General features: G+C 40.5%; 2 protein-coding genes across 5 annotated transcripts in view; one reads left to right on the forward strand and one right to left on the reverse strand.

Moving 5' to 3' along the window:
- The window catches only part of LOC310903068 (uncharacterized protein), a 74,724-nt gene that overhangs the window by 30,496 nt on the left and 30,436 nt on the right, over window positions 1-13,792 (forward strand). Inside the window, exon 2 of one of the 4 annotated variants that reach the window (XR_014587253.1) lies at window positions 9,918-10,165. The exons of the other annotated variants lie outside the window; for them this stretch is intronic. The gene's annotated coding sequence lies outside the window, so the exon portion shown is untranslated. Of the gene's footprint in view, window positions 1-9,917; window positions 10,166-13,792 lie in introns of those variants that run through there. 4 annotated transcript variants of the gene reach the window in all.
- On the reverse strand, window positions 7,639-11,401 carry RGS1 (regulator of G protein signaling 1). Its single transcript, XM_083845663.1, has 5 exons — window positions 11,095-11,401; window positions 10,637-10,720; window positions 9,954-10,015; window positions 9,224-9,387; window positions 7,639-8,510 (listed from the first exon to the last, which is right to left on the reverse strand). The coding sequence occupies exons 1-5, from the start codon at window positions 11,196-11,198 to the stop codon at window positions 8,325-8,327; spliced, it is 600 nt and encodes a 199-aa protein (XP_083701789.1). The 5' UTR covers window positions 11,199-11,401; the 3' UTR covers window positions 7,639-8,324.

Consider the following 13,792-nt stretch of genomic DNA (forward strand, 5'->3'; position numbering starts at 1 on the left):
TTATTTTCTGCTCTGACCCACTGGTGTGAGGGCTTTTATATTTCTGTAACTTGGCATTGCGCACAGCCTGAGTGATGGTAGAGCGGAGCTTTGTTTAAACTTGTGTGAGGACCTTTGTCATTTTTCTCATAGCTGTTGCCCAGGTTATGACCTCATTTTAAATTAAGCCTCGAGTTATCTACATTTCATTTATTCTTCTCTAGTTAAGTGTTTCAAATGGAAGCAGCCCTGCAGTGCAGCAGCACTGAAGTTGCTCTCTTCATGCCTGTGGTAGACTTGTAAAACTGGGGCTTGGGGAATAAGCACCAGCTCTTAGGGTTCTGGTAAATCAGAGGAAGAAGGGGAAAAAATCTTTCTAAAGATTTGTCCTTTCTAAAGCCTGTCCTTTTTGGGGGTAGTTGTGACTTCTGGGAATTTGCCAGTGTCCACGCTGGGCATGCTGACTGGGTCAGGAGGGAAAGGCCGGCCTATTCCGCCCGACAGCCCAGCTGTGCGCAGTGAGCTGTTTCCGCGGATCTTATCTCTCTGTTTTGATTCATCGTTCTTTTTCTTCTACTGTGGCTCCTTGGAAAAGCATAAACTCTGCAGTGTTTGAACTTCAGTTGAAGTTTGAGGTGACAGTAAATTAGTACGCTCGCTTGTTTTATTGCAGCTCACCCACTGGTGTTGGGGCGTAGCGTAGAATGATGAAATAAATTTATTTTGACTTTTTTTTCCCCCAATACATTTCTTCCAAATATTAACCTGAAGAAAGTTCTTCTCCATACCTACTTTTGACTTGACAGTAGGAGGAAATTTAAGTGCAGGATTAATGGCCTATGTCATATCTTGTGGTTTCATTGTGTCCTTCAACTTGACCATGTCTTAAAGCAGCCTGTGGAATTTAATGGTTATCTGCAGGCACTTAGAATTGCCGCAGTACCTCAGTGCTGGGTGGTTGACTTGCTGGCACACACATCCTTAGATGAGCACACAGGAACTGTAAAACTAGACAATCTGGCTGGCTGGAAGGTCCTCAAAAATGGAGGGACCCTCAAGGGCTACCGATGTGCCTGCCTGCCACCATCGCACCTCCCAGCCACTGCAAGGGCTCTGTCCTGTCACAGGACTGCTGCCATTCCTGCTTGCTGTTACTTCAACGCAGCTCATGGCAAACTTTTTTAACAATTTGTTTATTTTAGAGACAGCTGCTTTCCACTGTCCTTTTTTCATAGCTTGATACTCAGAATATTGCCTTTCTACTTCCCATTCCAGAATATTTAAAGCACACAAGAACAGTAGGTTTAGTCATTAAAACGTATGCTTCTTAATGAAATATTGTGATCAAGCCTGAACTATGCCCTCCATCTTATTACATGGATATTCCACTAGATGTCATCTGACATCACCCTGAAGGAAAAGTCACAAGTTCTCCTCCGTGCATCAGTTCAGTCGAGTGGATCGAATCAGTTCATGAGGGTGGATGAACAGCCTCTGCAGAAACTCTCTGCAGTTTGATTGCAATGGATGGTTTCACCTGGCCTGAAAGGGACTCCTTGTTCAAATAAGTCAGACAGTGAGACAAGCAGGCAACTGAGGCATATGTTGAACAGGCTGGTTAACGTGGCTTCTGATACAGCCTTGCTCCTTTGAATCCTTCCTTACATTGCAAGTGTAAGGGTGCAGAACAACTTCAGTGTCATGAGGGAGCATGCTATTTAGGAGCCAATTATTGCTTGGTCCATTCAGTAGTTGAGATGGACATGCTTTTGAGAAAGAAAAACTAATGAGGGAAACGGAAAAGCCAAAGAAATAAAATGGAGGAAAAAATGACTAGCAAGTCAGAGATGTGAAATTTGACAGTTGCTCTGGCCTGTTCTTTTTCCACAGATAACTGTCTAGTGCCAGCAAGTTGCAACAGTATATACTGACCATCTTGATTACAGCAATTTTATTCTCCTCAGTGAGGACAGTGCTTCCAGACAAACTCTTGCTCAAAGCTTTGTATTTCTTTCTCTGTTCTTTCTTGCATTGGCTTATTTAGTAGCATTCTTGTTAATTCTTATGGATTTTCTTTATTTTTCTCTTGCCCTTACGTTCACTTTCCTATTTGTGTTTCTATTTTAATGCTCCTCTGTTTGTTAAATTCCTCGCCCACCTACACCTGTTTCCCACTAATAAATTTGGGTGCCCTGTCTGTCTCATTCTATGTTGTACCCATTCTTTCCATCCACCTACACGCTCCCTTGCTTGCCCATTGCAGGAGAAAGGAGGTTGGGTAGCAGTACACCCACACACTGGCATTCATGAATGTAGGAACGCTGCTTGCTTGGGCTTGCCTGGTATTCACCTTCTTGAGGCGGTGTCTCACAAGGGTATGTAAACAGGAATGCTGAAGATGTGGCTGGAGACCTAGGACCAAGCACAGGAAGAGAAGTAAGACATTAAGAGGCCTCTTTTTTAATTAAAAAAAAAACTGAGAGCACAAAGTAGATGTTCTGATCTAGGTGCTGTTCATACTCGCTCTTTGAGTGGACGTAGTGTAGAAATAGTGGATCAAAGCTCTTGCTTTGCTTCTATGGAGATAAGGTGCATTCTTCTAAGAAATGAGCATAGCTTACAAGTACTCACTGACTTAAAGAATTTGGGTAGTTTCTATACTCATGACTTCTTCAGGTTTTGGCCATAGAGTTGGACAGAGTTTATGTTGCCAGTGCTCTCTGCAAATTTGACCAGTAGTCGTCATCTTAAAAACTGACTGAAGTCAAGACAGAACTTATGAAAACCTTACGTCCGTTGTGTGCTATGTCATTTCTCTTCCCTTTTTTGTTCTGAAAAGCCATGATGTCACCGTGTGAGCCTGACATTCTGTAATCATTAAAGCAGAAGAGGAAATCATGCGACTGAATGCTTGGACTAGATTTAACGTAAACTCTCAGCCCTCCCGTTCAGTTGGGCTTCGGAGAGGTGGGTACCACAGTTTGGGTACAAAGCACCGTGTGCCCTTAGCTCTCTGTCAGACTCTGCAAGCGCACTTGCGTAAAAGCTCAGCAATATTGCAAGGCGTACTTACACATCATGCAGGTGTACTCATTTTCAAGATGCCAGTTCTCCATGGCTATGTCAGCATTAAGTGATTTTTTTTTTTGTAGTTTGTTTTTAGTGTGAAATTATTGATTACAGGTTGGTCCATGTAGGTCAGAATATTTGACCATGTTAGCCCAGGTACCCTAACTCCAGCTGTTTATTCCAGCATACGAACAGTTCCAAGTAGGACTTCAGGCTGTGTTCAAACATCCTGTATTCGTTGTTTCCTCAGATTGGCATGGATAAGCATGTTGTCTTGCTTAAATTCATTGCTGGTCAAATTTGGTTCAATAGCAAGTCTCTCCTCTGTATCTCTAAAGCTGTCTGCTTGACCTTTATTGGATGACAAACCATATGTGAAATACAATGTGGCCTCTTTCCAAAAGTCTGAAAGTAAGAAGTCTGAAATTCAGGGGTTTGTAAGTTATTACCATTATGCATAGTGTATTTATTTTATTCTGATAGGTTGTCCTATCAGAATTGTGCAGAAGCCCTCCAACAACGCTTGGTAGATCTTAAGTCTCCTTTTTGTGACTAAGACCTTTCAGACTGTGTTTATCTAAACAAAGCCAGGGGATAGCCTTAATTCCAACTTTGTTTCTGAGCATCCAGGACAAATTTAAATCATCCAATGAAGCAAGAACTTGTCTGGCAATCTGTGCTCATGTCTAATGACTAAAGACTTCCTTTCAAGAAGCTTCATTTAGAGAGATTATGCTCTGATACAATTAACCCATGTCTCTGAATGGAAGATGAGAATATCTAATTTTCCACCTATTGTCATCTAGTCATCTTTGTGATCTTTGCTTTTCAAACCCATTTCACAACCACAAAGGAAATGATAACATCCAGAAAGTGTGTTACTTTGGTGTTGGCACAGATGGATGGCATTTAAGTGTCTAAGGTGAGGAGTTTATACTATTCTTCACCATCTCAGCTTGTCCTGGCCTCTAGCTTCTTTCACGCTTCGTTGTGCAGGATGCTTCTAATAAGAGGCTTTCATGGATGTCCTTTTCATTATATGTGGGAGACTAACACAATGTTATATCACATTTTCAATTCTATAATATTAAAACATCCATTTTGGGGAATGTATTTTCAGGAAGTTTTGGAAATTGAAGAGACTAAAATGAGCCTTGCAGTTTCACATTGTGTCTGCAAAGTTGGACTCTTGAGTCCTTCCTAAAGAAAACTCTCTACAGCTGTGAGAAGTTAACTCTGAAAGTTTGCCCTAAGGTGGCACCATGATTATTTTTTTCCTACTGAAACACTGATAACTACTGAGACACCGACAAACACTGAAAATATTTCCTTGAGCAGTGGAAGGGAACTCTTAAAGAAAAGTCTGAGTCACAACTGTCAAATCTTAGTTTCTCCCTGTACTGCATCCTGTTTTCCTGTACTGATCTGTAGCTGATGGCCAATCTGATTCAATGGTTTTTCTCAGAGTCCATAAACAGAACTACAAATTTCTTCTCTTATGGTATATTTATTTCCAAAAGAGGAAAACTAAGATTAAAAACCAACCAAACAAAACAGGTAAGGTGGTTCACCCATTAAATATTTTATTATGTTGGCTGATAGAACCTGTAAGTGCAAAAACTTAATTCACTCTTGCACAAACCAATTCTGGAAAGTTTTAACAGGTAACTGATAATTAACTCTAGCATATGTTGAAGAAGGACAGTTTCCACCAGTTACCTAACATATTTATAAGATAGCAACTAGACCTTTTGTTCACAAGTTTCCCTGTGGGGGTCACGCTTACGGCATGGGCTGTGTAACATGCACTGTTTTGGAAGAGTCTGCCCTGCTTGGCAGGACATGACCTGCAGCTGTGAAACCGATTTACAGCACTGAGGCTATTTATGTGCATGGGTGGGGGCAGGAGGAGATGAGTAAGAAATCACAAATGAACTTGATACAGTGCATGCACCTTGTCAATGATCCCGGGTCACAAAAATTAATCCCTTTGATCTGGATGTTCTGTTGTTTTTCAGAGCCCCAAAAAACTACCATTTAGGTCCAAGGGAAGAATTCACTGCAAAATAAGCACTATATACTGCGTTTTGAAAAAGATTTCACAGAAATCATTTAAAAAACACCCACCCTAACTCTTGGCTGTTTTAAAGCATGTGTCTTAAAGTACTTTTAAAACTGTTTCAGTTGTGCCATTGAGCTATTACTTATAGCTGCTTCTCTCCATTAGGTAGATTAATATGGACAGCACGATAAATTTCTGTAAAAATACATTGAGATCTCCTGCACCTTGTTTAAACAACCAGCTTTGTATAGCCCTGCTGTAGCAACAGCTGTGTAACACTGGGCTTGTGACAGCATCCCAGAGACAGCTCCGCGTTTCTGAGCGCTGTTTATCCCTCGGTGAAGCACGGCCACGTCGCTCAAGCCCTGGAGCGGGCTGCGAGCGCTCTGGAGTTGATGACCTGGGCACCTGACCTGTGGGGCTAGTTTCAGGCCCATACTGCAGGGGGATTTATGAGATTTAGGGTTGTAAACTGAAATTGCTGGGTTGTAAGGAGCATAATTTCCTTCTGGGGAGGGGGAAAAAAAAAAAAAAAGGTTTTAATTCTCAAAATGTATCAAATCACGAACTGGGGGGAGATTTTTGTGGAAAAGGGTGAAAAGTCCCTCTAGCCCTCCTCCTCCAATAATCTGATCTATACTATGCATAACATGAGTGGCAGTTGTTACCTGGGAGCAGTGTTCGTGTCTCTTCTATGCCTAGGTTCTGGGTACCGTCAGAGGGCTATGAGCAGCGCGCTGCTGTTGCTTCCTCACCAGGAAGCTGTTGGGGCGGACCTGTGCTGGGCACCCAGGGCAAACAAAATGGTTTGTTTGTTTTAAATAATAATAATAATAACTAACCATACTGTGAAATATGATTTCTGTCAGAAGCTTCATGCAGGTGTTTGGCTAAATCATGGCAAAATAGTGCAAGTGTAGATTTGTGGTGTAAATTAAATTCATGTCTATACTAATTTAAAAAGTTTTACGAGGATAGCATCAGTTAAAGGCACTGCCTGTCTAGAGTGTAGCTGATGTTGCATCTTTGACGGGCTTGTGGGGGCGCTTTGAAAGTGTTGTAAGGACATTGTGTGATGTACAAAGTAGATGTAGATAGATGCTGCTTATTAATTCTGTGAGCATGTAATCAGTGCACACAGGGGCCCGGTTTCCCAAGTAAATAATAATAATGAAAAAAAAAACCACTGGCGGTACTCTTTTGTCTTCCGTGGCTTTCGAACTATGCGAACAGTGACGTTTGGTACATGCGAAGTGTGTCAGCAAAGATGAGGATGCCCCTGGTGTGGGAGGCAGTGTTATTTCCTACTTCACAGGAACTCAGTTTATTCCTACTGATCTTGGAAAATCAATTTATCTAAGACAGCCAGTTGGAGACCAGTTCACACTGTCTCAGGAGAATTCAGGTTTTGCAGTCGGAGACTCCCTCGGGTATACATGTGCTTGTTCTTTCTCTCTACACTAGTTTTAGAAGTAGGAGGCTGTGCCTTGCAGTGACTGCCAGGCTGCTATGACAGTAGGCGATGGAGGAAGTTGGCAGCAACTGCCACGTAGCCTCCAGCAGAGCCTTTGTCCTCCCTTGGAGGCCCCGAGGTCCCCGAAGGGTGGCAGTGTGAGCGCAGTCTTCTCTCCCCAAGAGGTGACGTCTGTGGGTTTACAGCTTTTCTCCACTTGGTACAGACTGGCAGAGTGCGCCTGATGAAGCTCATGTTATTCTGGAAAACAGAAAATCTGTCGGGGTGAGCTGGTCTTGTATTGCCACCCATGTGATAGCTTTCTCTCATGATGGTAACTCATCAAGACAGGAGCACACTTGGATTCATTTTCATTATGAACTGTAATGTCATCACAAGATCCTAAGCACTTCAGATTTGGTAGTGCAATTCTTCTTTCTTTGGTTCCCATTACTATCCAATATAGTACAAGCTATGTATAACATTGCATATATTACAGAGCAAACTTAATGCTACATCTGCAGTGAAATTAAATTACTATTGATAGCGGTATTGGTATTGTAAATTAGTCTGAGTCTTGCCAAAATTATATTGTGTAGTATTAATACCATAAGAAATGTGAATGCTAGTGAGTCACACCAGTTACTGCCTCTCTATGTAAGTGAGCATGATTTATCTGCTGTATTCAACACATTGCAGTTAATCCACTTCAACGCTGAAGTCAGTGATGAAATGGTATCTATATTTGAGATTTGACTCAAATGCTGGTAGCTGGGGGAGTATGAAAAATAAGCAGGAAACTTAGACCTCCTTTTTCTTTTTTGTTTGGGGGTGGGTGGGTGTTGTCTATGTAGGATCCTGTATTCCATATAACTAAGGCTATGTCTCTGTAAAGTGAGTAGGAGAGAGAAAAGGGCTTGTGGTGTGAGAGGAAAAAAATAATATTTGAATAAGGAGATGGGAAGTAGTGACATAGTGGGACAGAATAGAACCGTGTGCTTCAGTACTTGTTTTGGCATGTTTCAGTAATTGTAATGGAAAGAAAACAAAAAATAAGATGGAAAATGACCATAACTTTTTTCTATATTTTGAGTAGATTTAATTGAACAGTTGCTTATTATTTTGCAATAAATTAAACAGAAAAGATGCTACATATCTGCTTGTTGAATACAAACTTTAAAAAAAAAAAAAGTACAGCTTATAATTCTTGTATAACTTAAAATATATCAATTTTAAAATAAGTCAATTTATAATATATACATAGCACAATATTATCATGGAGCTGTGCTCGCACTTATTAACACTTCACAGATTTTTTTAAAAAAGCCATTAAACAGTCTTGTCTGGGCATTTTCTTGTTATGCACAAAGTTGTCAGTTGTCCTTATTTTTCTTCTGAACTTGATCATCTTTTCCCAACACTCAGCTTGCTAATCTTGTGTTTCCTAATAACCAGCAGTTCTTTGGGATCTAAGACTTGGTTCAATGTTCACAGTGGAGTTCAAATAATAAATAGCATCCAGATCCTGTCTCGTTTCCATGGTGTATGGCAGGAGAGGATGTTCTCCATGTACTGCTCTCGCCCTTGTAACAGTCTTGATAGCTTTTATCCTGCCTTCTCTTGGCCATGGAGCTGTTTGCATCTCACTCATACCTCCTCCCAGGGCGGGCATTCTCCTAGCCAAGATCCAGCCATCCTGGAGGATGTTTCCATGGGATGTTTGACACAGAGTCTACTTGCCTCTTCATTATCTCAGCCCCTTTATTTTGAACTGTTGGTCTGCAGCTGGTTCAAAAGATTCAGGTAGGCTTTGGATTTCAAAAATCTGGGATATGAATCCCTTTCCATAAGGACATACACAGTTTTCTGGGCTTCATCAAAACTTGTGTGAGTTGGGTCTTGAGCCCTTTTGGCTGTCGCTTCCCTCATATGATAGTCAATATTGATCTGGAAAGTAAAAAAAAAAAAAAAAAGTCATCAACATCTTTAAAATGTACTCTTCTGCTGTATCTATCACTTGGTCTTGTCAGTAAATAAGTTCCCAGTCTTAGAGCTCAGTGTGATATTCAGTATCAGAACTGTAAAATGAGGGAACTTAAGTTTATATCCTAGCTACGCACAATAGAAATGCAGTTTCTTAAGAAGTCAGAGGCAATAGAGCTGAACAATAAATTACAATCTCCAATGAAACCTCAGAATAAAACAAGGAGAAATCTTGTGTACAATGAGTTTCCAGTTAGAACTATGATCACTGTACACAACGCTCAATTCTCTAGCATGTCCCCATATTTTAAAGGAGAACAAATAATCCACAGCTCTCTTACAAACCAAGCTTACTCCAGCGGTCTGACCCCAAATACCAGCAGTAATTCAAACTGTGCTGAGATGGAGAGAACAGCATCATGTGTTGAGCCACTAGTGCTGCAACTGAACTTCTGCTGGCACTGTAGTAGTGCTGGCCTGTGTTGTGTGACTGCATTTGTGATATCTGATAGACTCGTGTCTGAAGGCACTAACGGTGCAAGCATGCATACAAAACATGTGGCTGTCATCTTCCTGTGTAAATGAATTTATATGCATCTCAGTGAAGGAATGCTTCCCTCTCCTCAATTTTCAGAATCCCTTTACTGTAAGTTTATACAGATGAAATTAACACTTACCTGTTTAATAGCATCTGACTGGACAAACTCCTCGTAAATCCTCTCTGCTTTGCCATGTAGGTGATCAGACTTGGTTTTCTTGTAATCCTCGCAGGCCAGCCAGAACTCAATGTTCTCCTCACTGAACTCTGACTTCAGGAACTCCCGAAAGACACCTTGACCACCTACAGACAACACAAATACACCATATATAGCATGATGTTTGTGACCAGGGATGATAAAAATAAAGTTTATAGCAGGAGTTTTATTGAAATCTCTGGTATAAAAATCTTGCCAAAATATAGTGTTCTCCCTTTCTTTTTACACACTGCAAATACTCCAGTTCTAAGGGGGATAGGACTCTTCCTAATGGTGTTCAGTGGCTTTTAGATATAGACCCCGGGTACCAAAACATATCATCAGATTCTAGTCTTCCCTAAATACACTGTCCTAGGGTACAGCTGAAGGCAGAATTCCAAGTTAAATCAGCGTTGTACAGGGACAGAGAACTGGTCAGAAAGCAGCGAATTGAGCTTTTGGGGGTTTATTTGCTATACTAGAGGTATGAAACAGGGCAGGGGAGACAAATTTTTGGAATCCAGTTGGAATATTGGAGCTGTGAATAACTGAAATGCAACTGGTCATTCTTTGTCAGTGTTTGCAGGATGCTACAGCTTTGCATATTTGGTGAAATCAGATAAATTTTTATCTACAGAATAAGAAAAAAGTAATACTAAAGTAAAATACTTACTTTGGCTGGCCAAGAGCTTTTCCAAAGACTGGGACCACTGCATTACTTCCTCTGCAGAAAGCCTAAATTGACAAGAGAAGGAAAAGGCTTTAGGTAAGAAATCACATTTTCACTTGTATGTTTAAAGCAGACAAGTTTTATAATTGATTATTCTATTCCAGAAATATGTAATACATTTATTAAACTTATGGCTTTCTCGGTGCAGATCTGAGAGCCCAGACTGAGGAAAAATAATTGGAGAAATGGAAAAACAGGCATCTATGCAGTCACTCTGAGTTTTGTTCCCTGAAGGATCAGCTGCTACTGTGACTATGACCAAATCCTTTTGAATCCGTATTACTGTTTCCATATTTCTGAAATGAGACAAGTAATACCCTGGCTATTCCCTTGAGTGTGAAGCGTTCTTTCATGTCAACCTTTACAGATTGGATACGATATGCCTCTGAAGAAGATAGATTTAAGAGAGGCTTCTTCTTCCCCACCATTTGATGCAAATATAATCGCTAACAATGAATTTAGGAAGCAGAAATTATTAATGGAATTATAACATTAGTCTCTTTTGAAAAGTTCAGGCACTATTGTTGTATTAGAAATAATTTGTTGGTCTAGGAGTAGTTTAGAAGCCAATAAAAAGGAGTTGGAATATATAGCAATCTAACCATAGATTTATTTTTTGTACTTACACGACATTTCTGGAGTTGGAAGCCTTAATCCCAGATTCAAGATGTGGGACCATGCACTTCAAATAATTCTTGAGATCTGCACCACTGAAACCAATGAACAGACATTTTGTAATCCTTTACAATTGCAATTGCATTTCAATTCTACATAAATTCCTTCAAACTTAAATAGAGGCAAACAGCTCAATCCTATGACTGAAGCCTGTGAAGTTGCATATCCATGTAATTCTTCTCAAAAGACTGACTGCCACTGTATCCAAAAATCTCATCCTGCTTGCTTAAATTAATCAATTTGTTGGTTTGTATTAGCTCAAGCCACTTACAGTGATGCTATATTCCTGGGCTTTGAGCAGGCTTTGTAGTCATTTAGCCTGAAAAAGGCGCTAATTCTTAATCTTCAAGATCTAGTGTTATTTTCACTTCTAACACATTAGAGTTTATACTGAGACATGTATACTTACAAAGTCTTTTGCTTCTTTTTATGGATTTTGCCTTCTGCAAGCTTGCAGTCGTCTTTTCCATTTAATTCATTCATGTTGTGGTGGGAGAAAAATAATCCTGGCATTTTACTTAGCCTTGATGTGAAGCGCCTTGCGCAGCGATAATCCTCCAAGCACCAAATGCCAGTTCCCTGACTGCTACCTCCTTTTATTGACGCAGGCAGCCCTGCTAGTTGGTGTGAACAGATCTGTTTATCATGCAGCCTCACCGCAAACTGTGGAAGTTCCCTTTTTTCAGTGCGCGGTGACGTGAGTCTTTTGAGAAAGAAAACAGACAGCAGAGTCTCGTGGTTGAGGTTAAACCGGATGAGACTGAATTACTTTGGGTTTGTTTTGTGTGTCTGTGTTACACCCCCCATCAAAAAAAAAAAAACAAAAAAAAACCTTCAGAACCTTGAATTCTTGTCCCTCTCTGATTGGTCTTTTCAAATCAGCAGTTCTTCTTGAGTTTATCTAATGGGCTCCAAATATTGCACTTTAATCTTGACAAAACCCACCTGCTACATGCCCGTTATACCAGGTGTGCTCTGAAATTGCATACTCTTGCTTCAACCCATCAAATTGGTTGTAAACTGGAAATGAGTGCTTTCAGAGATGCCAATATTAATATTCCATATGTAACAAACTGTTTGCAAGTCGTGTATGTACCAGTTGCTCTTCAAACAAGAATACTGTTAGAATAGAGGCATCTGATTTGTTCAGCCCTACATGCAGTGCAAATGTTTAAAAGTGATTTTCATAGGAAAGGGTTTTGTGTAGTGAAAACTTGGGGAAATTCCATTTAATTTCTCCAAGTCAGATTATTTGGAAGTACACTGACATATTTCAGGAAAGTCTCTGAAACATGAGGTGATTCAGAACAGTCTAAAGATTGATGTAACTTACAGAGTTGTTTTTTGTAAAGGCAATGTGAACACTACAGGGTGTTCCAGGGAGATGTGCGTTTTTCAGATATACTTGAATTCCGCTGCAAAGATGACACCATGGATATAAGGCAAGATGAATTAATTGTTACCCTGAAAAGAGAGAAAATGCCTCTGTATTTGGTCTGGGTTGCTTTAGAGGTGTAAGTACTTCATCTGGTCCCTGGACATCTCCATGTGGTTTTTTTTTTGGTGTTTTTTTTTTCTGGACAATTTAAATTTTTTTTTTCTTAAATAATGCTTACAGCTTTGATTACCTAGAATTAGCTCATGAATGTTTTGTACAAAGCTGTGTATGGCTGTGGTAACTGAGTTGTTCACTTATTTACAGTCCTGTAGTGGACTGTGGTACAAAGGACTCAGGACGATGATGTACATGCAGGGACACTCTGTATCAGGATGGTTTTAACCACAGGAGGCTACTGATCCTCTGAATGCTAGCAGTGACATAAATGCCCCTGTATAGTCTGTACCGCAGGAAACATTTATCTTCACGTTATCAGGTAAACACTGACCTTCACGCAGACAGACTTATTTACCAACTGTTCTTAACCCCCCTGAACAGGACGAGAAAGGAAGGAAGAGATGGTATCAGTACCATATTTGTTTTCATACCTAGTGTGAACAATGAGAGGCTGAGGGAGCTGAGCTTCTTCAGGTTGTAGCTCTCCTCAGTGAATTACTGGGAGGGTTATAGGGATGCTAGATCCAGACCCTACTCAGAGGGTGCACTACTGGTTTTCTTCTGAAAAAAAAAAAAAAAATTACAGCAAGAATGGAAACAGTGGAGCAGGCTGTGTAGTGACTGAGTAATCTACCTCCCTGGAAATATTCAAAACAGACCAAGTCATGAGCAACCTGATGTAATTCTTAAGCCTATTCTGAACAAACGTTGCACTAGATAGTTGCTAGAGGTCTCTTCTGAGCTAATCTATGATTCTGTTCTATAAAAAAGACTTACTTGAAGTGCTTGGACTTCTTTTTTTCTAAGGTAATGCAGGATTTTAAAGTAAATTAAACTGTAGTATACTGGACCAAGTCCTCAGACATGGGCAGCGCACGGTGTATTTGTATGCTTAGATTGCTAGATGGGTAAATGCCCACTTTTACGTTTGGGGAGATCTGGATATATAAATGAATGTTCATTTGGAAGTCGAATTTAAAGACTTCGTACTCCAGAACAGAGTGCAGACTGCTGGTTCAGCTCTCACTGGAAACAGAGAAGGCACAGGAGCCTATTCTCTACCACATCTCTCTGCACTTTGGAGCCTCAAGTTAAAAGAGAGGAGGGCACCACTGGTACTTCCAGTTACAAGCAGCTGTAAGTCACCAGTTAGGTTCTGTGAGACTAGGATGAGGGACTAGACAGACGTGCTCCTCTGAAGAACTGGCTGGTTTGTTTCTTTGTGCCCAGTATCGACGCAGGACTGACGGTTTGTTTGCCAGACAAGGAATGACTACTGCCCATCTGAAATGAAGTTACTATCTTTACCTTTGGGATATATTAAAAATATCAGTACATGTTGCAGGTGTTGTTTCAGACCTTCTTCTGGAAAGGGATTATCATGTGCTACTGCAAGGACATTGAAGATAACCTTCTTGCGATAAGTAAGGACTCTGAGTAAATAAGGAGTAATATTCCTTTCACTTACATCCATGTAACACTGCTGTGCCACAGGATCTGAATTATGTTTACCAGATAATTTGTTTTTTGGTAGAGGAGATCAGTTATGTTG

The sequence above is a fragment of the Anser anser genome (genome assembly GCF_964211835.1).
Source record: "Anser anser genome assembly, chromosome: 8".
Classification (NCBI taxonomy): Eukaryota; Metazoa; Chordata; class Aves; order Anseriformes; family Anatidae; genus Anser; species Anser anser.

Excerpts from the sequence above, each read along its gene's own strand:
- RGS1 (XM_083845663.1), bottom strand. The coding sequence starts at position 11,198 with ATGCCAGGATTATTTTTCTCCCACCACAACATGAATGAATTAAATGGA. Across the intron at positions 10,721-11,094 it reads AAAAAGAAGCAAAAGACTTT|TGGTGCAGATCTCAAGAATT; the intron begins GTAAGTATACAT and ends CATTGGTTTCAG. Across the intron at positions 8,511-9,223 it reads AGTCAGATGCTATTAAACAG|ATCAATATTGACTATCATAT; the intron begins GTAAGTGTTAAT and ends TTTACTTTCCAG.